The sequence below is a fragment of the Pogoniulus pusillus genome, chromosome 19 (assembly GCF_015220805.1).
Source record: "Pogoniulus pusillus isolate bPogPus1 chromosome 19, bPogPus1.pri, whole genome shotgun sequence".
NCBI lineage: Eukaryota > Metazoa > Chordata > Aves > Piciformes > Lybiidae > Pogoniulus > Pogoniulus pusillus.
Genome location: NC_087282.1, coordinates 2,488,120 through 2,515,498, shown reverse-complemented (window position 1 = coordinate 2,515,498; position 27,379 = coordinate 2,488,120). Strand labels below are relative to the sequence as shown.

General features: G+C 41.6%; 1 protein-coding gene across 3 annotated transcripts in view; it reads left to right on the top strand.

The window, feature by feature from the left end:
• Window positions 1-12,321: 12,321 nt before the first annotated feature.
• Window positions 12,322-27,379, top strand: part of DACH2 (dachshund family transcription factor 2) — a 280,125-nt gene continuing 265,067 nt past the window's right edge. For all 3 annotated transcript variants that reach the window (XM_064158956.1, XM_064158954.1, XM_064158957.1), the window contains exon 1: window positions 12,322-12,970. In XM_064158956.1, coding sequence (XP_064015026.1) covers window positions 12,426-12,970 — 545 coding nt within the window. In that variant the 5' untranslated portion in view covers window positions 12,322-12,425. The remainder of the gene's footprint in view (window positions 12,971-27,379) is intronic.

The window sequence follows — 27,379 nt, the reverse complement described above, 5'->3', positions numbered from 1 at the left end:
ATGAATGACACATGGCTGAAAAGAGGATAAACCCAGACTAAGTTTGGAAACTGATAAAGCTCCTTTCAGAACCTCACCATAAATATTATCATATAATTAAAGGGGTTTAAAGTAGTCCATAAAGCTAAGTGAATTGATGTGTCTCATATGCAGTATTTTTACCTAGACTTCACCAGAGAAACCATAAACAAGAGACTATAAAGGCCTCAGATGAAATGAGTTTTTGCAAGCTGAGATTCTTGTGAAGTCACACTTATCACCGAGGTCTCGAAGAAGAAACTGTGGCAAATAAACCTCCAAAAGTTAGAGTGGAGAACAGTGAGGAATTGGCTTTCAGGTAAGGGAACCAGTGATAACAAGAAGTTTAAAAAGCTGAAATTAAACATAACAAAAATGATCAAAGTAGATGAATAGAAGCCCTACAGCAAACACCCTTCTTGCTTTGTTTTTGAGATTGAATCTGCCTCAGTTCCAGTGTGCTGGGTCTCTCAGCGTTCCACTTAAAGCTCTGTGAGAAGACACATGCAAAAATACTTGTCACTTGTAGAGAGAATGATCTGTGGAGGAACTTCAGTTGTGAAAGGGCTGTGACTAAAAAGAAAGCCATCAACCTCTGCAGCCACCAGCTGTGTTTGTAAGAAATAGGAATACATTTAGTAAGTACATTTACTAAAGTTGTATTAAGAGCAAGCACTCTCTTACTAAGCATTTATCTTGCAACATTACAGCTAAGTATTTTTTTGTATTTAAAATATTCTCATTAGGATTTTAAAGCCAGAGAGTAGAAGGGGTGCTGCACTGACAAGCTGAAGGAATTTGAAATGCAGTGATGCTCAGCTTGCCTCACAGAACTGTAAGTATCTCTTGTTTCCTTTTCAGAAGTCGTAAACTGATGACAGAGTGTATATAGTAATGATTCTTAGAATTCAGAAACTAATTCATAAGGACATTCATGAGTTAATGTCTATTTTTCTTTAATCCAAATATAGGATACTCTATTTAAATGCTGTATTTTCTTGTGTAGAAACTATGACATCCACATGGTACTTACTGAACTTTCTTTTATTCTATTTTCAGGGGATGATGCAATTGAGCATTTCTAGAACCTGGGTTTCATTGCCATTGCTTTGGTAACACTGTGTCCTCCAGGTTCTGCATTCTCAGAGTGATCATATATAAAATGAAAATAACAGAAGGTCAGATAGGGTTGTAGTATGAGTGAGAATTTTGGATTTGAATGTAACAAATCGTAATGCATAGTAAACAAAACATTTGTTTTGCTTTAGTCTTACCATCATCTCTTTTAGGGTAAGATCTAGACTTGGTGGTCATTGGTCGTAGCTGAAGTTTACATCATCCAGTTCTGGTGCCCCCAGAATACAAGGGGCATGGAGCTGCTGGAGCGGGTCTAAAGGAGGGTCACAAAGATGATTAGAGAGCTGGAGAACCTCCCCTGCAAGAACAGGCTGAAAGAGTTTAGTCTGTTCAGCCTGGAGAATAGAAGGCTCCAGGGAATTCTTAGAGCTCCTTCCAATACCTGAAAAAGGTCTGCAAGACAGCCAGGAATGGACTTTTCACAAGGGCTTGTAGTGATAGGGTGAGGAGGGAAGGTTTAGACTGCAGATTAGGAAGAAATTCTTTAGATTGAGGGTGGTGAGACACTGGAACAGGTTGCCAAGGGAGACTGAATGCTCCCTCCCTGGAGGTGTTCAAGGCCAGGCTGGATGAGACCTTGAGTAACCTGGGCTAGTGGGAGATGTCCCTGCCTATGGCAGGGGGATGAAGTTGATGACCTGTAAGGTCCCTTCCAACCTAAGCCATTCTATGAATCATAGATCCAGGCAACACAGACAGTACAGCTCTTTAATGAGGTAATTTCTCTTGTAGCAGAATTGCTCATTGCTCCCCAATATCTGACTGCTTCTAGATCTATAACCATCTCTCTCAGAGCTATTTTGCATCACAGACTCTAAGGGGAGGGAGGAAACTTTTAGCCATTATACATGACCTTGTGCTTAAAATGACTCAGAAACTCTAGAGCAGAACTAATGGGAATACAACGTTCACTCTCCTTTTTCAGATCTACTTAGCACCTTATGAGTGGCACTGCCTCCTCTCTTTGATTGAGTAAACAAAAAGTAAAGAACAGGCCATGGCTCCTCACATTCTGAGGCTTCTGTGTGAACCTTAGTTCCATATAGCTCATATAGACTCTTATACAGATCCTTCAGTTAAGCAAGCAGAGGTAGAATTCCCCCCCTGCTTCAGAATGATTTGCTGTTACAAATACTGAGGCAGATTATTAGGAAGATTTTCAAGAATAACTACTTAAAATGGTCACATTCATTTGAAAGAAAAGAAATATAATTGGTATTTGCATAGAAGAAAATGGATGAATTTAGATTTTAGTTGATTATAATTATTGTCATCCTAATCATCATCATTATCTTTGTATGTCTAAATGACTGATTCAAAGAAGAATTTTAACACATTTCACATGTCAGTGCAATTCTCTTTGGGTTTGTGATTTAGTGCTTGTGGTTTTTTCATTTGCCTTTTCTTCAGCCTGAACTTTCCAGAGAAGCTATTGTAATCTTTGTAAAAGGTGGAAAAATCTTCCAAGAGAAGTCCAACCTTGAAGTGTTACAGATGCACACACTGGCATTTTTTTTCAATGCACTATAATTGAATTGTACAGAAAACAAAGGATGCACTTCAACAGTTCCTTTAGAAAGCAGTTCTAAGTGGTGAGGTTCTACCTGAGTCTGGACTGTTTGACCAGAAAGGTACATTAGAGTGACAAATTAGCAGGTGAACTAACTTCAGTGCATTCAGATGAAGATATCATTCAAGAAGTTGGAACTGCATGTAGGCATGGAGCTCCAAGCTGCTAATAATTTTTCCTCTTTCAGTGCTATATGCATTGATACAGCTGATATTTGATGGTGCATTGTTCCATGGTGCTGTTGCTGCACTAAAAAGCATGCATTCTCCTAGCAAATCCGTATTGTGTGAGTTCATCAGTACTGACAGTTAGGAAGAGTTCAGATCATGAGTAGGAGATAACCTGTTGTAAGGATTGCCCTGAACTGCCTGCTATTAGACAGACTGACAGTTCTGAGTTGCAGCACAGCCACTGGCCAAAAGGCAGACTTGGAAGTTTTGAGAGCCTTCTTCTGTTTCCTCATCATGTGCAGGAATTTGAGTTTTTAACATATGTTTTCTATGACAAGACACTGGATTCAAGTAAGTTTTTCTTAGGTCAAAAATGTCTAGCAAACCCAGAACTCCAGGCTGACTTCATGCACTTCATGTTGAAGTGACAACAACATGCTCAGTCAACATTAGTTGTTAAAATAGCAAGAATCTTGGTGTCTGAAGCTCGTTTTTGCTCTATCCCTTCTAAGCAAAAATGTTTTCTTTTGTTCTCTTGTTTGCATCCTTACTTGGAGATTAAACAATATCTAGAATATAAAAAAACTTATAGTCCAGCAGTATTTTTTTGTATTTCAAGCTCTATGTTCCATTAACATTTCTGGGGAAAAAAAGAATACTTAGATGTCAAGGTCCATATTAAATTATGCTCTAGGGTAGAGTCATAGACTTTGGGCAAAAATACAGATCTTGTCATAGTCTATTTCAAATAATGGTCAGTAAAATTTAATTGAATGTTAACACATTCCTGTGGATAAACATCTGAAGACTTTTACTTTGCAGTCTGCTTCAGTGCAAAATACCCCAAAATTCAGGGCCTCATAATACTAATGAAAAGTATCATAGAATCACAGAATCATAGAATCAAGCAGGTTGGAAGAGACCTCCAAGATCATCCAGTCCAACCTAGCACCCAGCCCCATCCAGTCAACTAGACCATGGCACTAAGTGCCTTGTCTAGTCTTTTCTTGAACACCTCCAGGGATAAATAAGTGACATAGGGAAAAACCTAATATAAGCCCAGAACTTCGCTTTGAACTGGCATACAGAGGCAATTTGAAGCCAGCATGAGCAGTAGCGGTCTCCTAGGGTACTGAAAGGTTTCAGCCATATAGATATGGGTAAGGATTCGATTTATGATATGGCTAAGAAGTCAAATTGCAGGAGAGTTAAGCATTAAATAATAATGATCACAGGTGTTTCAACCTGTACTTTTTAACTCAAGGCCTGATCATCTTCATGCCTCCCCAAGTCACCAGCAGTTCCATCAGAGTGTCAATGAAATTAAAGGGTATAAAGCCAGACGTATCTGAGTTCATCTGTTTCTTTGTAGGTCATCAGTATGTGTTGCATCAACCTTGATGTGCAGGTAAGATAGAGGAAACAAAGGGAAGAAACTCAGCAGTGTCTCCTGAAGATGAAGAGAGACACTGCTACTTTCTGTGGGACTCTTTTGCGCTGTGTCTACACCCCCACACAACGTACTGAGAATGTTTGTGGGACAGATGATTGGTCAGCTTAAACCCAAAACCTATTCTTAAATGTTTGGTTCGGATCCCACTCCATACTCTATTGAGTCTGAGAGAGTCACTTCTACAATGGATCCACATTCCTCATGCCATACTTTAGCTCTGGTGAAATCCTAGAATGAGTGCCCTGCATGGTGCTTCTCTCCACTTTGTATGAAGAGCTACAGAGCATACTTTATCTAGTTTCAGCAAATAGTTCATTATGTTCAAAGGACTATTAGGTTCATTAAATTTTCATTCAACCTACTTCAGAGTTATGAAATAGTACAACCAAAAGCTAGCAGGCAGCAGCAGCAGGGCTTTGGGACCAAGCCTGCTCCTTTGGGATTTGAAAAATAGGTAAGAATTCAGAGGGAGCAGCTTTTGCTAAGTCTGTGTGAAATCAGGAGTCGATAGCTGCACAGATTGCTGGCCTTAACTTCCCTCTACATCCTAGACTGTCTCCTAAAGAGTTATTTAGTATGTCTGTTCTTCTGTCAGTGTGGGAAGGAGAACATCTTGGACTACATCAGCTGCAAACAATATCCAAACAAAAGTATTTGCAGATCGGTTAATGTGCATTCACAACAAAACATCTCTAGCCTCCTCAGGCTTGTGGTTTAAGATCAAAGGGTCAAAGTGACATGCACTCCCTCAACCAGTTTGGACCAGTTGCATTGATTTTTCCTCGAAGCTAGAGATTGATTTCAGCAGGAGCTGGCAGCGTGGATTGATAGGGCTCTCAGAAGAAATGTAGGATTTTAAACGACAGTATCATAAAAGTGATGTACAATGCAGAATAGCCACTGAAGCCAATTTCTGTCAATAAGATTCCCATACTTTGAAGACAGTAAAGCATTGAAATGTCTGGTAGCATCTGAGGCAAAAATACCACGCACTTCCATGGAAACAGAAGCAGGCCCATATTCTGAGCAACTGAAATATTGTCTGTGCCACGAGGTATTTAACTCTTCATTATTTCATTATTGCTTTCGATAGCAAAACACCAAAATGGCAGTGGGATTTTAAAAGAGGCTCACTTCTTAATATTTACTCTCAGGCTTATAAAAGATACATGGTCCTGAGTGATGTAAATCAATTATCCCCACATGTGTGAAATGCTCTAGCAAGATCAATGAGACCTGAACACAAGGAGGCATCTTAGGATAACAGCTGCAGATGCATGCATTGTCTGGGAGAAAAACAAACAAATGAAAACACGCTGCCCACCCTTCTCTTTCTCCCTGCCCCGTGTCAAATCCCTGCCGTTCTCCTTTCCAGTTGTTAAGTGCATGAAAAGACAAACAAATGAGAACGGGTAGGACTCCATTTATCAGTATGCACAGAGTACAGTAAATGGTCTCTCTCGGAGCCAAGGTAAAGTGAATGCTTTGCATTCGCATTCAGGTTTGAAATTTGGTTTTGATGGGACTTAATGGTCGGAGTGTACTTACAAACAAATGCTGCACAGTTAATGGCTGCATGGAAAACTGCAGCCACATAACTTTACTGCCCAGAATACCCATTGGTTTTAAGGATGAGCTCAAGATAATTACTTTCACAATATTAATAATTCTGCCAATTGGATTTCCACAAAGTATCTTCAATAAAATGCTAAAAATACACATTCAATAAATCAATGACACTTCTGACTGAGTCTGCTCAGCTAGAAATTGTTTTCTCATTGATAAAATTCTGTTTATGAAAGCCTATTTTCATGGAAACAACTCAACATTTTTATTGGGAAATAATTTGCAGTTAAAGAGAAGAGATGAGAATGAATGAAAAGTCCACATGAGCTTATACATGTAAATAACAAAACACCTTACTGTTTTATTCTTGAAGCAGAATGTAATCTCCATGCTTAAAAATAACAAAAAATGCAAAGGAAAAAAAAATTCCTTCTTATCCCACTAGATGGTGGTGCCTTCAGATTAGGGCTGAGATGCTCAACCAGACAGGCCAGAAGAACTTTTGCTTTCTTTAGCTGACCTGTAAATATAGAGAATCAGAGATGAGGTTAATCTTGTTCCTCTGGGGATATTAACAACACTCAGGTGTAATGACTTATGGAATGTATTTGAGTAGATAGTACTGTGTTCATAGGAGTTTGCTAGAAAGGGTGTTTTAACTTCCCTACACATCTAATAGCATCACTTTTTCTTCCTGAAGAAGAAAATGTCCTCACTATATTGAACCTTAACAATGATTGTATTTCATGTAATAGAGCCTCATTATGCCAACGTTCTGGCTTTGCAATCTTACTGCCCTCTATCCTCAGCCAAAGCCAAAATCCACATTAAAGTAGTGAATCCTTAGCAACAACTTCATGCTGTGTTCACATAGGAACAACCTTAAAGTCCTACTCATATTTTGATACCACAAACATACTGCTCACTTTACAAAGAAAGGTATTTAGACATCACTGAGACAAAAAAGTGACCACGTCTAAGCACTGAGGGGCACATCTTCAGTTGTAACTGGAACTTTAATGAGAAGGAAAAGTAGACAGGACCTTGCTTGGGAGAGTGCTTTTGTGCCTTAAATTTCTCAGGTTCCTATAGCAAACAGTCAAATCCTTCGTGCCTCAAATGAAGCCAGAGCTGCTGAGTTCAGTGCTGATTGTGTGAACTAGAGAGCGTCTCTCAAAGCCTGTATCTGCTGAGGACTGTCCCAAGAATAGGGGCAAAATTGCACTCATCTCTTGTGCAGAGGGGAAGCCTGCAGATGCAGACTCATGCAGAGCTGGACACAGTGTTGGAGCACACAGAATATTAAACATATACCTATTGCCAGCTGTCAGTCATGCCCAGCCAGGCAGCCCACAGCAACTACATGGCAAGCCATGTGAACACATCAGTTTGCACATGGCTGCTCCGGAGACCATCCTCCCAGATTTGTTCAAAGGAAGTCAGTGATGAGCTGAGAGCAATTTGTAAGTCTTGCACCGAGAAGAAGTAATTCTGAATTGTTTTAATTTTACTTAAGTGTTGTAACACACATTGGCACTACAAAAAAGTGCAAATTAAAATGAAATGCTGTTTTGTGCATGAAGAACTCCAGAAAGGTAAACCCTCATTGGAGACTTTGCAGTTATTCTTTTTACAGACGGTGTAATAGCACAGAAAAGTTAAAGATGTCCTCAGGTGTCCTGGAAAAGGCAGCAATAATCAAGAATGCCAGATCTTTGTTGTAGTCTAGAATTGTTATTGCTCAGTGTACTTCACATCACCCTGTTTCCAAGTGATCAGCTCGTTTAAAATACCTACAGTCACTTAAAAACTGACCCTCTTTCTGGCACAGTTTGATTCATGTTTATTTGCTACATGTTCTTTCCATTTATTCTATTCTACTCTTTCACTTCTCAATTCCCACATTTGCAACTTACACTCAATTCCAGTTTCCTCTCGAGTAATGTACATCAGTATGAGTAGCACCAAAGTGCTGAGACATGTCAAATTAGTATGATTGCCAAGCAAAGATTACAGCCCAAATAGTCCAGATACTTCCACATAAGAACATCATGGCCAAAAAAGGCTCAGTTTGCACTGTTTTGTGAGCATTTAGCAGGGAATTCCTTTGTGCAGTGGCCTGAGGCAGAAAAATGGATCTAGAAATGGCTGTGGATGCTTGGTTCTTCTGTTATATTGCATGTAAGCATGTTCCCTGACTACGAGGGAGAGCAGATCCACTCTTACTTTCCCTAGGAGAATGGGTAGGATCTTCTGAAAGCCTGAAGAAGCAAAATTTGCTCCAATTATCGTTACTTGCTAGCATTAGGGGCTGAAATGAAGCATTTGCCTAGAGTGCAAGTTCCTTTATTTATCTCTGACTGTACCAGTATAACTGCCAATCACAGGAAATACCTCTAATAACTCTTCTTTTTACTTAATAAGGAATACCACATCTTTAAAACATTAGAAACAGATGTCACTGCATTACTTCACTGCTGATGTATGTAATAGAAACGACACACTAATTAATTTAATGCAGTATAAATGTACTGATTATTTATCATGGCTGACAATAAAATTCTGAAAACATTCAATTACAATCAGTGGTTATTCATTATTTATTGATTCTGCATTATGCACACATTAATACAATACATTTAATTACATAAGAGAAGGGATCATTTTTCTATTGATACTTAGCCATTCAGATTCATCGGTTTTATTTGAAATCCTTGGTGTTTAGGTGGGAAGTTTTAATCCACTATTCCAAAAAAAAACCCCTCTGATGAAATGTCAGAATGAAATTGAATACAAGTGTCAAGTACTACTGTGTCTAGAGAAACGTGGGCAACAAGAATGACATACTAATTTCAGTCTCTTCTCTTTCTCACGTCAGTGGCCTACATTTGTTAATATAATCATGGTTACATTTTCCCAAGTAAACCAATGTATTAAAGACTAAACTAGGGGGGAAAAAGCTTTTATTCCCTTTTTAAGAATTAGAAACACCAGTGGCTTGCATACTCATGCTATAAACTCAAAGATCACTAGGGTAAGTTAAGAGCTTTAGAATTATTTTGTTTGCTTGGTTTTGCTGTTTTTTTTTCTTTGTTGTTTGGTTGTTTTTTGCTAAGGACTAGGAGAATATCAGCATCATTAGGACTTCAGTCAGGCTGGGATTCAGGAAAAAATGGTGTTTTGTTTTGTTATGATAGGGTGCATCGTAAATGCATCTCTCAGTTATTATTTCATCCTGCATTTTGGGCCCCTGGGTTACCTCTGACCCTCAGAAGCCTATACGCACATTTGTCCCTTCCATTTATCTTAGTGAAGATCCAAGTTCTTCACTAACACTTAGCTTTTTGCCCTCCAATCTACTCACACTGGACATACCTGTATCAAGTCTACAGAAAGATTTATTTAAGCTAAAATAAAATATTTTAAGAAGCCCACCAGGAATCTTTACATTACAGTATTGATGGAATTCCTGGTTTATTGTCTCGCCTCCTGCTTAGCTACAGCAGACCAAGATAAACCAGAGCTTCCCAGTCTTCTGGAAACAAAATTGTTATTATTTTTGTTTCATTTCTCTCCTACTGCTTCACTGAAAAAGCTGTCATTATTTTTCACCCTTATCCCCTCCTAGGCAATTGTGTCACCCATCATTTTCTCTATAGGGTCCCTGTGAGCCAGTAGGCACATTTATGCCAGCTGGCAATAAGTAACTTCCAGAGCACTGTTGACTGGCCCTGTCTGGAGTGACTGGGGCTTTCCTCTCTCCTCTGTCAGAAAAGAGCTCTTTTGCATTTCCCTCCAACAGGGCATGTGTGAGGATCACAAAACCAAACCCAAACAAGTATAGTGGAACCTTTGCCTGCTGTTTTGCTATACAAACAAGACCAACGTTCTACAGGACTAATCTACAATACCCCAACACAGCTGACAGTGTTAAGAAAAGAGCGTTTTGCACACCAGGCCAGAAGGAACAACAATACTGAAACTTTATTTTAAAATAAAGCTTCAACATTGCTTGTTTCAGCTATAGGGAGGCTTGCTAGTTTGCACACATCCAAATTGCATTCTGCTGGCCTCCGTTCAAATAGACCATCTGGATGCTTTATAACTGACAAGATATTACTGTATGATTGTTAGACTTTAGTAACTTTGCCTCGTCTTTGACAAAATTACAGAGAAATAATAATATCCATTGATACAGTTGATTTGTATATGCTTAGTTGAACTGGACAGCTGCCTGATATTAATTCTCAAACCTTGAGCATTTTCTTGGTTTAGAAGCAGTTCTTCTCTCCATGGATAGTCACCTCTCAAGGGTACTGTTTTTACTACAGCCTTTATGATTTTATATTGCTTCATGCCACTCCAACTTGCTGGGTGTTGATGCGCAAGGCTTCCCCTGGCCTTGCAAAAGTTCAGTTTTATTTAGAAATATGTTTAGCTTATGGAAGACATTAAAGTCACAAAGGAAAAAGAATTCCCACAGTGGAATTTGATTGTCACATTAATCTCGAAGCAAAAAAAAAAACAACCAACCAACCTCTAAAAGGGCAAACCCAATAAGAAATGTTTGCATCTATTAAATCTCCCATTAGCAATTATGTCCAGAAAATTAACTCCCAAAAAAGTTTCAAGTTCTGTAATTTCCAGTATATAAAAATATCTGATGAGTGCAGAGCTCGATTGTACTGAACACTTTTCCAACATAAATAGCCCCTGCCCCACAGAGCTTCCAATGTAACATTCTGATCCTAGAAAGAGGCACAGACTAATTTAGGCAATGTGAGCATTCTTATTGAAGGGTATTCATTTAAACCTGGTTTATGTTAAAATTCTGCTCTAGTTTTAGGTGGCAAAGCTATGTGTCTAAACCAGGTGGCTAGTCTCCTTAGAACATACATACATATAAGCAATGGAAAAGTGAGGTTCCTCCAGCGTGTAATTGACGTCATTTAACAAATACAGCAATTTAATTAGCATGCAGTCATCTCCCCTCATCTAAAACGGGATTACTCATAATGCAAAAAACATTAAACTTTGCAGAAAGGATGTCTAAATAAACAAGTTTAACAAAAGGAAAGAAGACAGAAACCAAGAGATGAGCTCTCTTGGTATTGCTTGCTTGGCATCCACTTGAAAAGTTTTGTTTATACTTTTCTGTTTGCTTTGTTTACTGAATGCTTTAGGAGGAAGCTAAACAAAAACAGGAAAGGGGAGTGAAGAAGTTGAAAGACTAGGAAATAAGGAAGGATTAAAAACACAGAGAAAAAGAAGTGGAAACAAACAGGAAAGATGCTGATGCAGAAGAGGAAAGGGAAGAAGCTTGAAAAGAGGTACATTGGGAGAAAGAAGGAAAGAAAGAAGCAATCTAGCCAGTGTGCCCGGGCTCCTGCTGACTGTGTATCAGTCACACTCAACTCCTTTATGTGAAACTAGTATGATCTTCTTTTGGGTCCGCTTGTTCAGAGGGCAGGGGGACACGAGTTTAGCAGATCTTGTGTCACCTGCCCTGGTTTCGGTGAAGGAGTTTAAAATCTGTTTCTCGGGACTTCTGTGTGTTACTTGTATGCAGCTGAATGAGGGGCCATATGGTGCTTCGGGGGGCTGGCGAGCACTGATGTCATTGTATGTAAACCACAATTGATGCTGCCTCTGAATCTGGAGATTTCAAGGAATTACAGGCATGCTCTGAGAATGGAGTTCGCCTCCTGTGACTGCTCACCAACTTTCACGGCTCTCACAACTTCCTCCGTCTTGCCCGCGCCGCACGTTCTCCCTTCTCTCAGCTCAAGCGGCTCCGTTTCAGACCTGAATCCCTTGCGCGGCTGCCGCTGCCTGCCCTGGCCGTGCTCAGGAGTCACCACACATTCTCGGCCTCTCGGTAAAGCGGTGGAAAATCGGAAGTGTTATTTACCTAACGGAAACCTGCACCGCGACTCTCGCTCCCCGCCTCTCTGCGTTTCTTGCAGCTGTGGCAGGTGTTCTTAGAGTGAGGGGCGGAGCGGAGCGGAGCGCAGCCACCGCTCGAGCTACCTGCCAGGGGGCCGACCACAGCCGTGTCCCCCTCTCTCTCACAGCACCGGGGCCGCGCCCGCGGGATCTTCTTCCGGCCCACCGAAACTTTTCTACTCTTAAGGCAGAGAAAGAGTTCCGGGAAGGCAAGGGAGGCAGAACCGGCTAAACTCCCTTCAGACACCCGCCGGTAGCTCCGACCCGGCCCAGCCGCCGCTCGCCTCCCGCCCCGCGGCCCAGGTGCTGCGGCCGGCACTGCCCCGCCCCGGCGCCGGCAGCCACTCGGCGCGGCCGCGCTGGCGGCGGGCGGGGCGCATTGGCTGGAGGCGCTGTCACTCTTCCCCCGGCGGCGCTGGGGAGGGGTCTGGGCGCGCGGCTGGCGGCGGCCGCTGCGTGTGGGAGGGCGGCGCGCGGCTGTTTTAGTAGTACCGCAAAGAGCACGGCGAGAGTGCGCGCCGGGGGCGCGGGGCTGAGCCGAGCCGCGGAGCCGGGCTGGCCGGCCATGGCTGTCTCCGCACCGCCCGTCATCGCCGCAACTTCCAGCGGCGGCGCGGGGGGCTCGGCGGGCTTGTTCCGGGCGGACCCTCTGTACTCTAGCCCCGCGGAGTCCCCGCGCCTCACCAGCAGCCTCGTCAATAGTTTTCTCTCTGCCGGCAGCGGCGGGGCCGGCGCGGGTGGCGGCGGCGGCGGCGGCAGCGGCGGTGGTAGCGGTGGTGGTGGTGGTGGTGGTGGCGGCGGCGCCGGGGGCGGCGGCAACGAGTGTAAGATGGTCGACCTGCACGGGGTGAAGGTAGCTTCGTTCCTCGTGGAGGGGCAGGAGCTGATCTGCCTGCCGCAGGTCTTTGATCTCTTCCTGAAGCACCTGGTGGGAGGGCTGCACACGGTCTATACCAAGCTGAAGCGGCTGGATATATCGCCCGTGGTGTGCACGGTGGAGCAGGTCCGCATCCTTCGGGGGCTGGGGGCCATCCAGCCCGGCGTCAACCGCTGCAAGCTCATCACCAGAAAGGACTTCGAAACTTTGTACAGCGACTGTACCAACGCGAGGTGAGCCACAAAACTTCGCTCTTTTTTCTCTTCTCGCCCCGCTCCGTTCGGCTCCGGCCACTGGGGGCCGGCTGCCGGCAAAGAGCCATGCTCGGGGGTGGGGGGTGCCGGGTCCCGTCACTTCCCCGCGGACGCCCGCTGTGTGTGGGAGGGGGCTGAGGGGGGCCCTCGGGACACTGAGTGGCGACTCGCCGCTTTGCGCAGAGAAGCGCCGGGCTGGGCCTGGACGCCACGCGGGGCGCGGGGGCTGAGGTGCGACTGTGCCGCGGGGCAGGCGAGCCCAGCCCCGCGGCGTGCCGGCGTGGAGAACTTTGCAGCGTTCTGCCAGCCTCTGCGGGTGGACGGGAACGCCGGGCAGCGGGGCCGTCCTTCGCGCAGGACTTAAAACTTTTGCCCTGGTAGGGGAAGCTCGTAGTTCTTCTACACACTCTTAACACAATCAAACAAACAAAACCCCAGAGTTTTCTCCACTATTTTTCTTCCGCTGAAACTTTCCATTCTCCTCAGGATCCTCGCTCCCAAGGCCGGCAGATGCCCGCCGGGGGCGGTTGGGCGGTCACGGGCAAACTGTTGCTCGGGATCGTTCCGGAGTAATTCCGTGTCATGCGGCGAAGAGGTCTGGGGTGGCCGTAGCCCATGCCCTGACGTGTTTAAATCACTGAGCCCAGAACGGGTTGTATTCAGGGGAGATCCCTGCTGGGTCCTTCGTACTTGGGGTTATAATCCTGATCCGTGACCTCGTAGCTGCTCCCTTTAGAAATGATAATGATCTAATAAACACAAAAACTCTCTCGCGGCTTAATACAAATACTTAGTGCCGTGGGGTGGGGTGTGAGGCAGGGTGTTTGGAGAGAAAACTGTGGCAAATAGGGCGGTGACTGCTTCGGCAGTTCGTGAGGTACCTCTGCAGAGCATTTCCATCTCAGCCTGCTCCTGCTTTCGGTCTGGCGGGAAAACTTTCTTTGCAGAGGCTGTTTCGGGGAGCTTTGGGTGCGCTCTCTGACTGGCAGCATGAAAATAGTTGGTAACTTAAGGGCTTGCGTCACCTTTTCGAACTGCTCAGGGCTGAACGTGTTGAGTGGTTTTTTTAACAGTACCTTAATTGAGCACGCTCTAATTCGGGACCTGATCCGTCTGTGGCTGTGTGAGCTGGTGCGGGAGCAAACCGGCCGGCTCTTACTGGACAGCAGCGCTTGTTTCGTTTCAAATTGCTTGATATTACAGGTGGTATTTTGGAGATGCTTGCAGTGAGTTTCAAATAGGTGCCTTTCCTCTTGTGTTCCTCTAACACCTCCCGCTGCCTGCATAAGCAGTGTCGTGCACCTCTGACATCACAATTACTGCCTTATTGAAATGACAGTGTTCTAAGTAAAATGTGAGACTGATGTGTTGGAATAAAATTAGTGTAAGATTACAAAGGGACACATTTAACATGCAAATGCTTTTCTGAAATGTTTCTGAAGCTCGCCTAGTGTGAAAGTTGACCGCTGCAGAAAGAAGTAATTTTAATTTCTGTGACTGTGCCAAAGTTTCTCCTTGGGGAAATAAAGGGTCTGATTTGATGATACAGCCTTTAGATGCTGTCTGATGATGTCTATTCTCTTACAATCAAAGATTTGAGGTCCAGAAATACCAAAATGTTAAACATTTAAAACTTGTATTTTGCAACTTTTAATTTTATTTTCCTTTTGACAAAGCCTTAGGACTGTGATAGGGTCAGGGAATAAGTAGTGCAAGGAATAGCTGAGAATGATGTTCAGAGGAGCTGTAAGTGAGGAGCCAAGTGATGCTCTAAGAAGGTCTGAAAGGAGCAGTCAGGGGAAGGAAGATCTGGTCAAAGGCAGAAGATACCGCAAGAGCCCTGATGAGAGTGGATCTAGTAGAGCAGAAACACATCTGAATGAAGTCCGAGCTCTCTGTTGAGGAAGTGCATTCAACACGTGTATAAGCAGAAGCTCTCTGTGCCTCATTATGAAAACGCTATGTACTTTTCCCTGTTCAGGAGCAGCATATACCTCTGCATTTCCTAAAGCTTCTCATTTACTGAAACATCACTCAGCCTTTCCATCCCTCGAAAGTGCTGATACCCAACTGGTATCAGTATGTTTGACACTCAAGGTTTCAGGTGTCGTGCACAGTAGTTTTACTGGCACGCCTGAAACTTTTCTCAGGCATTGTAACATAACTATTACTTGTGTCCCATCATGTTCATTGAATGCTTAATATGCAGATTGTTTCCTTGAGCAGCCTGTATTTAGTGGGGGAGAAATGTTGCAGAGAAATTGCTGAATACTGGAGTGATCTGATTTTTGTGTTCTGTGAAGTGCCCTGGGAGCTCCTGCAGTGCATGGTACCAAAGAAATGAAGCATGGTAGAGTTTTTTACAGCTACCCAGTACTGAGGTTTCGTACCTGAGGAGTGAAGCCTTGACAAAATGTGATCTTCTGGAAGCAAACCCTTCGATATGTGTATTTGCTGTACCAGCCAAATGTTACTTTTAACTCTGAATATTGAGTGTTGCTTTTATGATACCTATTTTAATTTCTGAAGATGTATAGGTATGATTGAACACTGCACAAGTACTACATGAAACTCGGGAGCTGCCAGAACCAGCAATAAGAAATGCTGGCTATCGTTTCCAGTCTTGCTGGGCTTCTAAAAGTCAGCATCTCTTATGCTAGTGTATACTTTTAATCATCATTGTTAATTGGACTCTGCCATCAATTATGCATAATTGAAAATTAGAGGAATTCTATTTCTGCTGCTTACTCTCTTTTTTTTTTTTAATGTCGAGCTTTTATACAGAGCTCAGAAGAGCTGCAGAAATACATTTCACCTGCTAGTGAAAGTTTCTTGTGTGTTTCTGCTCTCTGTATGTGACACGAGTTATCTATATCTGGCATCCTTGACCTTTGTATCTTTTTAAGCAGTACATGTATAATTTTAATTGGCATGTAAACAAAATGTTCTGTGATTGCCGTTAGCCGTCGTCATGTAATCTAATTTGGAAACAAGGCTTGTAGAATGGAACTAACAGTTCATGTCATTACAGGGAGCATCCCCAAGTCAACAGTGAGGACAGCTTATTTACAAAATCCAGTTCCTGATTTGCAGTACAGTAAAAGATTACTTATGTTTAATTTTAGTAGTAAAGCATAAGGCTTATTTTAAAAGGAAACCTAAAACATTTTTAAGATGGTACATACGTCGTTCTTTAAAATCAGGATTATACAAGTATGATCAGAACCTATTTTAGTCTCTATTTGATGGATGCTGTTGGCCACTGAAAGGGCATGGTGTTGGTCTGCCTCTTTCAGTGAGTATCAGGATTCTTCCCAGAAACAGTGTGCCAATACATGGCTCTCTTTTTTTCATTTGAAATATCCAGTTAAGCTAATATTATTCTATTGCTTTGGCTATTCATAAACAATGAAAGGCTTTAGAAATGAATTTAAGCAGTAAATGCAGACATTTTATTTTATGAGATAATGAGGGTCTAGTCATGTTGTCTATTAAAAGCTATCCTTTAGTCAGCAATACTTTGTCTTTTATTAGGAGAATGATATCAAGATTATAATTAAAGCAAGCCAGTCATGTACAGAGCTTCCATGTGTATCGATTTAAATGTGGGAACCTGGTTATATAAACTTTTGCCTAAGTAAATGTTTAGTATGTAATCAGACTTGGGCAAATTAGTGAATTTTGAAGGTGCTGGCACGTTAAACTAAAATGAATGATGAAATTGGCTGTTTGCTTTTCTTCTGTGGAGAGGAGACTCACTTTAATAGATATCACCAACACAGTGGATTCTGCTGGAGATGCAAAAAGGATTTTTTCCACTTTCTATACAGATTAATTATTTTGGAAAAATCCTTTTTTCTTGCTGTATGTCTTGAAAGTCTTTGCTTGCTCTGAAGTACTAAAAGACTTGAGTATTTTCATCAGACGCATGTCCAATCTGGAGAAGCCTTGATTCAAATTCTCTTCTTTTTTGATAGCAATAGAGCTCCCCATTCGAAGTGTAACATGCTTTTCCTTCAAAATGGAGTGTTTGTATGTTTCCTGCATGTGTATATGCATAATACATATGTAATTTTCTACTGAGACTTCTACAACTGAAAAATACTGTGTTTTTGTGGCAAAGACAAAAAAGCTAAACAATTAGGTATTAATGATATTCTTGTTGCATATTCAAAAGGTCTTTGCAAGCATTTCTTCCCTTTTTTTCCTTTTCACCATTTCAACCTGCAGAACTCTTCACTGTCACTCCAAATCACACAATTCTGTGAAGATAAAACAACATTTAAACTCATTTGCTTTGGGAGGGAAATTGAGCATTTGCACCCAATAAGCCTGATTGTGGAACTGCATGCAAATTGTGTTTTGATTTATCTCTTTTGCACTTTTTTCCATTTGAATTGATCTTGCATTAATTTTGCCAAGCGGCTCTGTGAGGCTGCAGATGTTGCCCTGTGTTTAATAAATCAATGAGACAGATCTGAATGAATCACTTCAGATGGATTCTCTGCTCGGTTTGATGTCTAGATGTTATTCTTAGCTTGTTATCATGACAGATGCATTAATGTTCCCATACACTGCCAGCAATGTCAAAGAGATTGAAGCTTTTAAAGTGGCGGTATCCCCTTTTCCCCCTTCTGCTGGAAGAACTAAATTGCCTTTAGGAATAAGTCACAATATAAATTTAATTGGGGCATCATTGTGGGGAAGATGCTGAACTTCTGATCATGTTATAACACAAAGTCAGGAAAATACAGTTTCGTGCAAACTGCTTAATTATTCCAGAGTAGTGGAAATCAATATTAAAATCTAAACATAGGATAGCTCCTTAATAGAGTAACCACTTTCTCAACATGAATATTTCATTGTAATAGGAATGATCCAGATAAATAATATAAGACTAGCACATGTTAAAAGTGTTGCTATAAATAGTCTATCCTTGTGTCCAAATTGATTACAGGCTGAGGTAAGGCTTTTTCTTATTTCCCTTTTTAATTCTTGGTAATAATTTTGGAATTAAATGCGTCTGGATCCAATCTCTGTTAGACTTGGAGTAAGAATTCTTGTTTATTATGTTTCCGTTACTGCTTAGCATTTAGTGCCAGATACGTTAGGGACATTGTCGATCACCATTAAATTCTGATCTCTAGTCTGGTATCCATTATCTTGGAGCAAAACCTGTGGAACGCAGATCACAAGAGGCTGGAATGTGTCTTAGTGGAAGGGTTTGAAATTCTGGAAAAGACTGCATAAGTGCTCTGCCATGAATAATGAAGATCTATTTCCCGTGTAGGCTACGCGCGCTGTTTATTGGCTTTTATTCCTTGGTGTTTATTACCCCGCTTGTGGTCTTCCTTGCTTTTCTTTAGAAGATAAAAGAGTATTTTGTGACTTGCTTCAATCATTTTGTTAAACCTGATCTCTTTCTCTATGACTCTTTAATGTTAAAAACCGCTGCGAGTGTTCTTTTTCCTAATCTCTCCTCCAAGCAGAACAACTTTGCCTTTTTGTCATTAAGGCTTCTGAGAATAAATTGGAGAAACTGGCTGTAACAGATCTAGATTTATGTTGGCATTCTTGGTATTCTTGCTCCAGTAGTTCCAATTTGATAAAGGAAACAATATATGTAATAGAAATTCACAGTTTATTCAAATGAGCTTGAGCTTTAGCATTGTTATGTTTGCCTTTCTTTCACCAATATATCAATGTGTGGCAATAGCATTATACTTTGCCTCCAGAAGTGACCGGCTCTGTGGATGGGAAATTACTCTCACACTGGGGCTGTGGTTGGACACACAGCCTCTGTTTGTGGTGGTGCATTTATTTCAAAGGCAGGTGAAAATTGACTTGGGTAGAGCTGAGGAGCATGGCAAAACCCACTCAATTAGAAAATCAAGTCTTGTTGTATGGCAGTGACCTTAGAGTGAGCAGCTAAGATCTGTCTAGCTTGGTGATTTTTACAGAACATATTTAAAATGAGCCTTCTGAGATGTTGTAAAATTTTTGTTGATTTCATGCATCCAGGCTGGAGTTTGTGTTACATAAGAGCTGTTTGTCAGTGTCAATATTAAGAAGGTGTTGAAATCTGGGCTGTAAAGGCTCTGTTATGAATTTGCTGAGGTGAACCTCCCTTCCATGCCAGCGGAAGTTTGCCAGAACAAGGGCAAAGAACTTTAAAAACCTTCATAGACTCAGAGCCCTTCTCGCCAGGGCTGGGACATGTTTGCTTAAAATCCATGCTGGAAGGAATTCTGCACGTATGGCACTTTGGGTACTACAGTCTGGAGTCTGGTCTTGTTCTTGCCGAATTTAGAATCTTTCATAATCTTTTCTGTGCCTCTTCCGGAAATGTTAATTTTGTGTGTTCTGAAGTTGTAAACAAAACCATCCCCACCCTTACTTTAAAATACCTAGAAAGTTCCCGTCTGCTTTCTTTCTAAGTTGCTCCATGTGATTATCAGAGTAGTGAAACCCTGCAGATGGGCAGCAGGGCAGCATTGTAGTGATTATTTATGTAAACAGTGCCAATAGCAAAACCAAGCATAATGAGGAGACTTAGTTACTGCTGTCTGTGACGTGCTCATTTTGGTGCGAGCTCAGGCAAGATGTTTATAGGTTGCAATTAAACGTGCATTACCCAGCAGAAGTACATTAGCCAGTAATGATTCTTTGTGATTTAGTTTTATCCTGCTTGATACTAGAACTGTCCCTTGGGGCTACATGGCTTTTGATCTTTGTTCCCTCTTGGTGAAGCATGGTTATCCAAAGTGACTTAGTAATAGAGTTTTCCCTCTCCTCCCCCCATTCTACAACCTGTAAGAAACACCGATACTCCTTAACTAATGTACTCCGATACCTGCCCCAGAAGGTTCCAATATCCGAATCCTGTAAAGTACGAATGTGTTTTCTTGCCTTTCTTCTTGGTAGCACAGCTACGTTGTTTTCTGTGCAGCCATAAAGTTTATTGTCACTAGCAAGCGTGGGGAGATTATATTTCCTTGTCAGTACATCTTGACCTGCTGAGCCTATTTCACTCATTAAAATATATTGTGTCAGAGCCTTTCTTGTCTCATCTCGGTTACAAATAACTGCTTCCCCAAAAAGTAAGAATCAAAACAAATGAGTGTAAGTGCTTTATTACTGTATGGTGGCTTAAAGTGTGATGTTTAGCAGCATATGCTGTTGGGTAGTATGTCAAGGTATAAAATGTTCTATTGCAATTGTGCCTGATCTTATCAAATTTCTGGAAATTGATATCTGGTAACAGCATTTAACCTACATCTAGTCTATCTGCTATCTATGTGATGGGTTAAACAGAAAAAAGTATTATCGATCTGCTGCTGGATTAAAGTTTGAAATCGGCAACAGCCTGAGCACAAAAGGCTTTTTTTTACGATTTCTCGGCTCACCATTGATCTCCCAGTTTTATTGCATTCATTATTTATTAAAAGAATTTGCAAGCTAAACATAACGTTAAGCTAGTTTGCACACAGGGACTGCACTTAGGAAATTGAATGGAAATTGCATTAGAGATGAACATCTGTGCTATTTTTCCACTCGTGTGTTTATGGGTTTGTATAAAAGGTGTATTGGATTAACAGTTATAACCATTATAGCTCGCAGCAATATGTTAGAAGCCTGAGCATTTAGTAGTTATTTAGGAGGGAGACTCTTCTTACTTAAACTAAAAAGTATGTTAATGCCATCACAAACAGTGCTTTTATTGGATTATTCTTTATTAATGGGCTTTTCACTAGTAATGCATAAAACTCGAGGTATCTAGCTATGTTATGCATGTGTTCTGTTTTCCACGCTACATAAAGCTCTATTAATGGCATTAATTGAAGGTTTCTAGTGACGGCGTTAGTTATGAATTTGGCACATAGACACTAAAATACTGGAAAGAAATTTGTTTTGTAATACACAATAGGAATATAAGCATTGAGAAGATCCTTAATATATATTCCTTTGGATTTTTCCTAGGAGTTCAACACATTTTCTTTCCTTCTTGAGCTGGGTAGCTTCTGTGCGATGTACCAGTGCATCTAGTAAAAATCTTGAATATGGTGAAATCCTCTACTTGATTTGGCAAGTTCAATTGCCCTCAAGACTAGCTGTAGTTGTGTGTGACAAAGTTCAGGGCAGAACTAGAATTTTGAGGTCAAGTGTAATGCCTTCAGATTTATTTATTATTTTTATTGTTCTCCTTATATAAAATAGATTTGTTTTCCCTTGAAAACTTGATGGTTAAATATGGAAAAGGAAAGAAAAAACAAATCCCTTGAGGGCTTTGGTTGAGAAGTCTATTTTTAGCATCAGTATGTTACCTATTTTATTTGGTCTCCAAGTATGTGCAGCCTGGTCTGTTTCTGACTAGAATGTACTGAAATATGTCATGTTCCGCATCATCAGTGTGCTCTGGGTTATTCTAGTCAAGATTCCTACTGCTACATCTCACCAGCTTGTAAGACTGAGAAGGGTTTTCTGTGCTAAGCATCAGAAATAGTCGTCGTGCCAGAAGGTTGTTCTTTTCTGAATGCCACCTCTGTGTGTTTTTTTTCTGTCTCTGGTAGGATGAACTCCTTCAAGTCCTAATAGCATTTTGAACAGAGGTGGCTCTGATTTTTTTCGTTGAAGGAATCTCGGTCCTGTGTTTTCGCACTGCTTTGAGCTCGGTGTTAGTGGTCTCCCTCCCTGCCGTTCCTGGCCATAGGCTCCTGTGATCAGTTTTCATAGTATTAGAACATGTTTCAACTACTCTGTAAATAAGTGGAATTTAGACTGACTATGTTATTAATATATGTACATATGCTGTAACATGCAGACAAATATACATGTTTGTGTGCATATTGTAACTCAACTTTATAGATTATTCCAAAGCCTCTTGTCCAAACCATGGAAATCAATTTTGGTTTTTGGAAGATTTGGGACTTTGAGCATAATCCAGAAGTTTAGTTTAAATTGCATTTGCTGTGGACATGAGCTGAGTTTCCTAACTGAACTTGCATGGCTATGAGAGCTGCAGTGGTACCCCCCCTCAGGTTTTTAATACTTCTTCAAGCCACGTGAGTAACATTCCCAGCATTGAACTTATTTCTGTCCAGTCTGCAGCAATAGAGCTCGCAGCTTGAAATGCCCTCACGTTCCTTTCAGCAGAACATCGAGTCACTTATCTCGATGCAGAGCACTTGATTTAAAAACCTAATCAAAATTACTCCATGCTGTACATGTACCCAAATCTAAAGTGTTTTACAAAATCACCGAATTGTTGAGGGTGGCAGAACCCTCTAGGGCTAGGTATCATCTCATCTAGCTCCTCTGTTTAAACAGGATCAGCCCCAGCTGGCTGTCCAGAGCTGTGTCCAGTTAAATTTTGAGTGTTTCCAAGGATGGGGACTCTGAGTCTCTGTGGGGAACCAGTTTATGGAATATGAATAACTGCTGTGGAAGAAAGATGTTATTGGCATTTGTTGGGGTGAGTGGGTTCTGTGAGAGTTGTTGAAGCAGTGCGTGGATGTTATGATTATAGCCACTGAGGTGGTCACTGCCCTGCTGACAAGTCAGGCCAGTATGGATGCTCCATCATTATTTGCTCTTACTGGAACAGTGCAGGTTGTAACCTTCTGTGTTCAGATTGTGCTTTCACCATCTCCCAAAATCCTAGGTGGGGTGTTGATGAGCTGCCTTATACCCCAGCAATGCTTAAGAAGGGATATTTGTGTATTTGTAATAAAAAACCCAAGGTAGCTGTAGGAAAGCTCTTGGCACAGACATTATGCCAGTGGGGGGATTTAGTTACCTGTATGTTACAGTAATTTGAGTTGCTAATTAAGAAGATCAAGATCTAGTTTAATGAAAAAGATATTTTATTCATAACTTCTTGCCAGTATATTTAAAATATTATCCATGATGCTTTTCTTAAACATGTAAGAGTTGTTTTTGCCCAGTACAAATTTTGTGTGCTAGCTGATGGGTTGTTTTTGTACCAGGCAATCAGAAGATGTCTGTGAAACGCTACCCCTCTTGTTTTTTGTGAGGGTGATGATGGCAGCTTGCCTTGCTGCTGCAGGTCTCTGGAGCTGCTGCCTCTTGTCCTTCTAGTTGAAATTATTGTGTTCTGGAGGAAAGGCTTCTGAGATATACTGGAAAACAGAGAGGTGAAAAAGAAGTCCTATCTTTCTAATAAGACTTAAAATACATTTTCTAAGCAAACCTGACACAACTCAACCCTCCCAAAAAATCCACAAAACCCCCAGACAGAGCAAGGTAGTAAAATGCTGGCAGTTAGAAAACAGCAGACCATGAATCCTGACCTCTGAGGTAATGCTGTGTTGTGCTTTCTGTTGCAGGAGCTAAATATTTGTAGGTCTGGAGCGTTTTGGTAGCATTACAAGGTTTTGTTTGGTGTTTGTGTATAGCAGTTCGTGCCTGATAAGTGACTTCTGAAAATACCTTGGTGGGCATCTCATCATTAGGAAATCGTTTTCAGCTGCTCTGTTTTGCAGAGAGCTCCGCAAGTGCGGTCTGGCCGTGCCCTTGGTGCACAAGAGCAGGCTGCACGCAGCATTTACTCCCCTGGTGCATCACCTGTGTGCGTGGCCCAGCGGCCAGCTCTGCTCTGGCTCCAGGCTGCACGCACCAGGAAGGGCTGGTGCAGGGCCCTCGGCATTCGGAAGGTTTGGTCAGGATGATTGCAGTAACTAACACGCTGCAAACCTCACGCTCTCACAGTCAGAAGTGCTTGGGAAGGTTAATTGATCCTGCTGTCATACACTGGAAGTAGATTTCCTGTCGGGGATCAGAACAATAATCATTGTCACTTCTTTCTGCTCTGTTTATAAATTGCTTTACTTGTTGCACAACTGACTTCTGCTTCAGACAAATCTGTTTCTTCCTGCTGGAACTCGAGGAGGTTTGTCTTGCAATTCCATGAATTAGCTTTCTTTTGCATGTTGAGCTAGAGGAGATTTAAATAATTCACTTACCTTGCCTTTCTAAAATGATACACTTTTTCTTCCAAATTTTTCCTCTCCTCAAACACTCTAATAAATTGTTTGTTGCATCTTCTTAACTGTCCCTAAAGGTTTACAGTTTTATCTTTCAGTGTTACTAACTGGAAACTTTAACCCTGTGTTATACTGAGAGAATCTGTGTTCGTTAGTGGTGGGGAAACAGTAATATTGGTGATATTTATTATAGGTCTCTTTACCGAGTAAATGTACGAGAATGACTGTTGAGCCTGGCAGTAGGCTGCCGAATACTTAAGAGCTGACTTCCCCTGAAGAAAGCTAAGCTGAAGGATTGAGTTCTTATGCTGGTGTGTTCTGATCCAGATTATACAGGTCGTTGTCTACCTGCATGATACAAAAGACATTTGAATGTAGCTGTCATCCTGGTGCTTCTCAGATCTCTGAGATGGGTGGATGATTTCAGAAGGAGATGTGGTTGTTTCTAAGTTCTTATCCTGCCAAGTTGCAGTGGGTGCTCTACCCATCTGCTTCCCAAGAGGGAAAAAAAAAGAAAGATGAAAGGAATCACACAGATATTATGCCCACTTGATGCAGGGTCACAGTTATGGTGTCTCACAAAGCATAAACCCTTGGTTTGGAGTTGGTTGTTGATTTACAGGAGAAGAAGGAAGGAACAAGGAGGCCGAGATGACAGCTGCAGTATGTCTGGGAGTCCTGGGTGTTAGAATGCTTGGACAGCAGATAGTGTGCTTGAACGATCGGGTCCTTTAGCACATCACTGTCAGGTAAGGGTTTCCAAGCAAGTTGCTGTGTATGGTGGGTGTGCAGTGAGCTGAGCAGGTTAGATTTGCTGCAAGAGAGATGATGAACTGTACACTGCATACGGAGTATGTTGAATTTCATGCAGAATTTCTTGCTGTGCCTGTTCTATGATTATCATCCCCCCTTCATCCTCTGCTGCCTCTTCAGGATCTGTCATTAACCACAACAGCATCACAACTAAATACACAAATTGCATTCCACTGTAGGCAGCAGCTGCAGGTTTCCTTTGTTTTGTGGAATAGTCATTGAGTTGTCTTGTAAGTTTTGAAAAAAAAGTCTTTAAGTTGAAAAAGTTCCTTAAGACTTTCTTGATTGTATTTTGGTACAGAAGTTTAGAAGCTCATCTGGTTTTGTAAATCTGTTTCTTTTTTTACCTCCAGACAGCTATTTTAGAGGGGAGGGTTTTTGCTTTTTTTTTCCCCCATGCCCTTGTTCACTTTTCTGCTTTCTGATTAGAAGCTTCTTATACACATGAAATAGTCTGTGATGATGTCATGCTGTTTCCAAAATAATCCCCTTTGATGTCTAGCGCTGTGAGAATTTGAGTGATAGTAAACAAATCTACAGACAATAAGTGGGCAAAGAACATTTTTCTTTAGGTATTTAGGATGATTGCTTAGTTCTGTTACATGACTGGGTAAATCTGGAAGCTTCCTTTTTTCCTGCTCCTGTTTTTTCATAATGCCCTATTCTGAAACCCTAGTTCCAAATGCCTTTCTTTCAGAGCAAATAAGGGTCTTTATTCAGTTCATTGTATGTCTTGGAGTGATGTTTTTGAAGGTTTTAAAATGTAGTCAATGGTGATCAGGAACTGACCCATCTGAGTCATGGGGTAGCAAGAAAGTACAGGAGGTAATTGAAGTGCTAATGAACGAGTTAAAGAATGCCTTAATATTTGGCTATAAGATTTTGATGCAACAGTGTAGAGGGCTGCATGAGCATGAAGGCTTTGGATCTCCTGTGAAGGAGGAGATTGCTTTGTCCTTTTGACCTCATTGCAGATGAAATTCTGCAATGGAAGTGTTGCAGAACCAGAGTCTTTCAATTGATTTCAGTGGTTTTGGATCAGGAGCAGAGAAAGCAATCAAAACTAAATGCATATCCATGAAATAATCTGTAAAACACTTTGGGCTATAGCAGGAAACAGTTTGTGCAGATCTGCAAGTGAAATAATGAAAGGGTTCTTGGGGAATCAGTTGTATTCCCTACATACTTACCTAGTCTTATATTTGGATAAGTTTTAATTACTCCCCCGAGTCCATATATTCATACAGAAAATAAGCATAGATAAAGTACATAGTGGAGCCCCAAAATGTTCAGGTAAATAATCTTTGTGTGTTGGAGCTATTGAGTCAACTCTTTATTTGTGCAGACAGAATTCAGGGATATTTTTATATATTCTTTATTTAGCTATTTGTTCAAGTGTTTGGACACTTTCAGATTAGTTTATTCTTTTAGAACTATTCAGTTGAAAATTATTTCAGCAGAGTATCGGGAGAAGTACTGTCCAAGAAAATTCAGTTCCATTCAAGGCCTATTGATTCAGTGTTAGAGAGCAGTAGCAGTTTCACAAAGCACAAGGGATTGTGCAGTGCTGTAGGTGGAAAAACTTTAACCTTCCTCAAGCTGGGACTGAGCCCATGACGAAGGGTAAAGCATTAGGAACCTGTGCTTCTGTATGCTGCCTGTGCTGGTTTGAGGCTAATTGGACTATTTTAATGAGAGAAATTAGATTATAGGCTGTGAGAAGGAAACAATGCTGATGTCTGCTTGGCTCATAGGCTTGCTGAGATGCATAAGAACAAGGACACAAGCATAGAATCAACCAGGTTGGAAGAGACCTCCAAGATCATCCAGTCCAACCTATCGCCCTGCCCAGTCAGCTAGACCATGGCACTAAGTGCCTGATCCAGGCTTTTTTTCAGTGCTTCCAGATAAGACAGAGTCTGTCTGTTGAAGTTGGGTGTCTGTGTTTTCTCCCTGGGCTTCTGCTGCTCTGCCCAGATCTGTATAACCCAGCTAACCCTTCTGCTTCTCATCTCCCTTGCTGATCCTTCCAGCTCACCTTGCATGTAAGGCAGACCGTGGGATAAGGTAGAGGTCTGGAAGGAAGGTGGAAAGGTGGTTGGGAGCCCCTCCTGGGGACTCTGATTTCTGCGAGAGCTGTTGTGTTTCTGAATTACCTTTAACTTGTATATTTCTGTATATAGCTGTAAATACTTACAATATATTGTAAATATCTGCTTTTATACTGTGCTAAGCTGTAAATATAAAGCTTCATTCCTTAACTTCCAGCTGGCTGAGTCTAGTCTGGGTGATTTCATTGTGTGTGTGGGGTGGGTAAATCCCAAACCATCACACTGCCCAAGCTTAGCTCCCGGTGGGTAATTAGTACTTTGCCTTTGCCTGATCTTCCTGGGAACTCCTCTGCTCCACCTGAACAGGAATGGCAATTGCTGGACTATTTATTACTCAGGCTGGATTTGGTGGAAAACTTGGCCTTGTGTGTCATTTAGACTTTGTGACACATGTAGCCTCCCAGGGCCTAATGACTTGTCTGCAGATGGGCTGTTATTTATTACAGTCATGTAGAATAAAA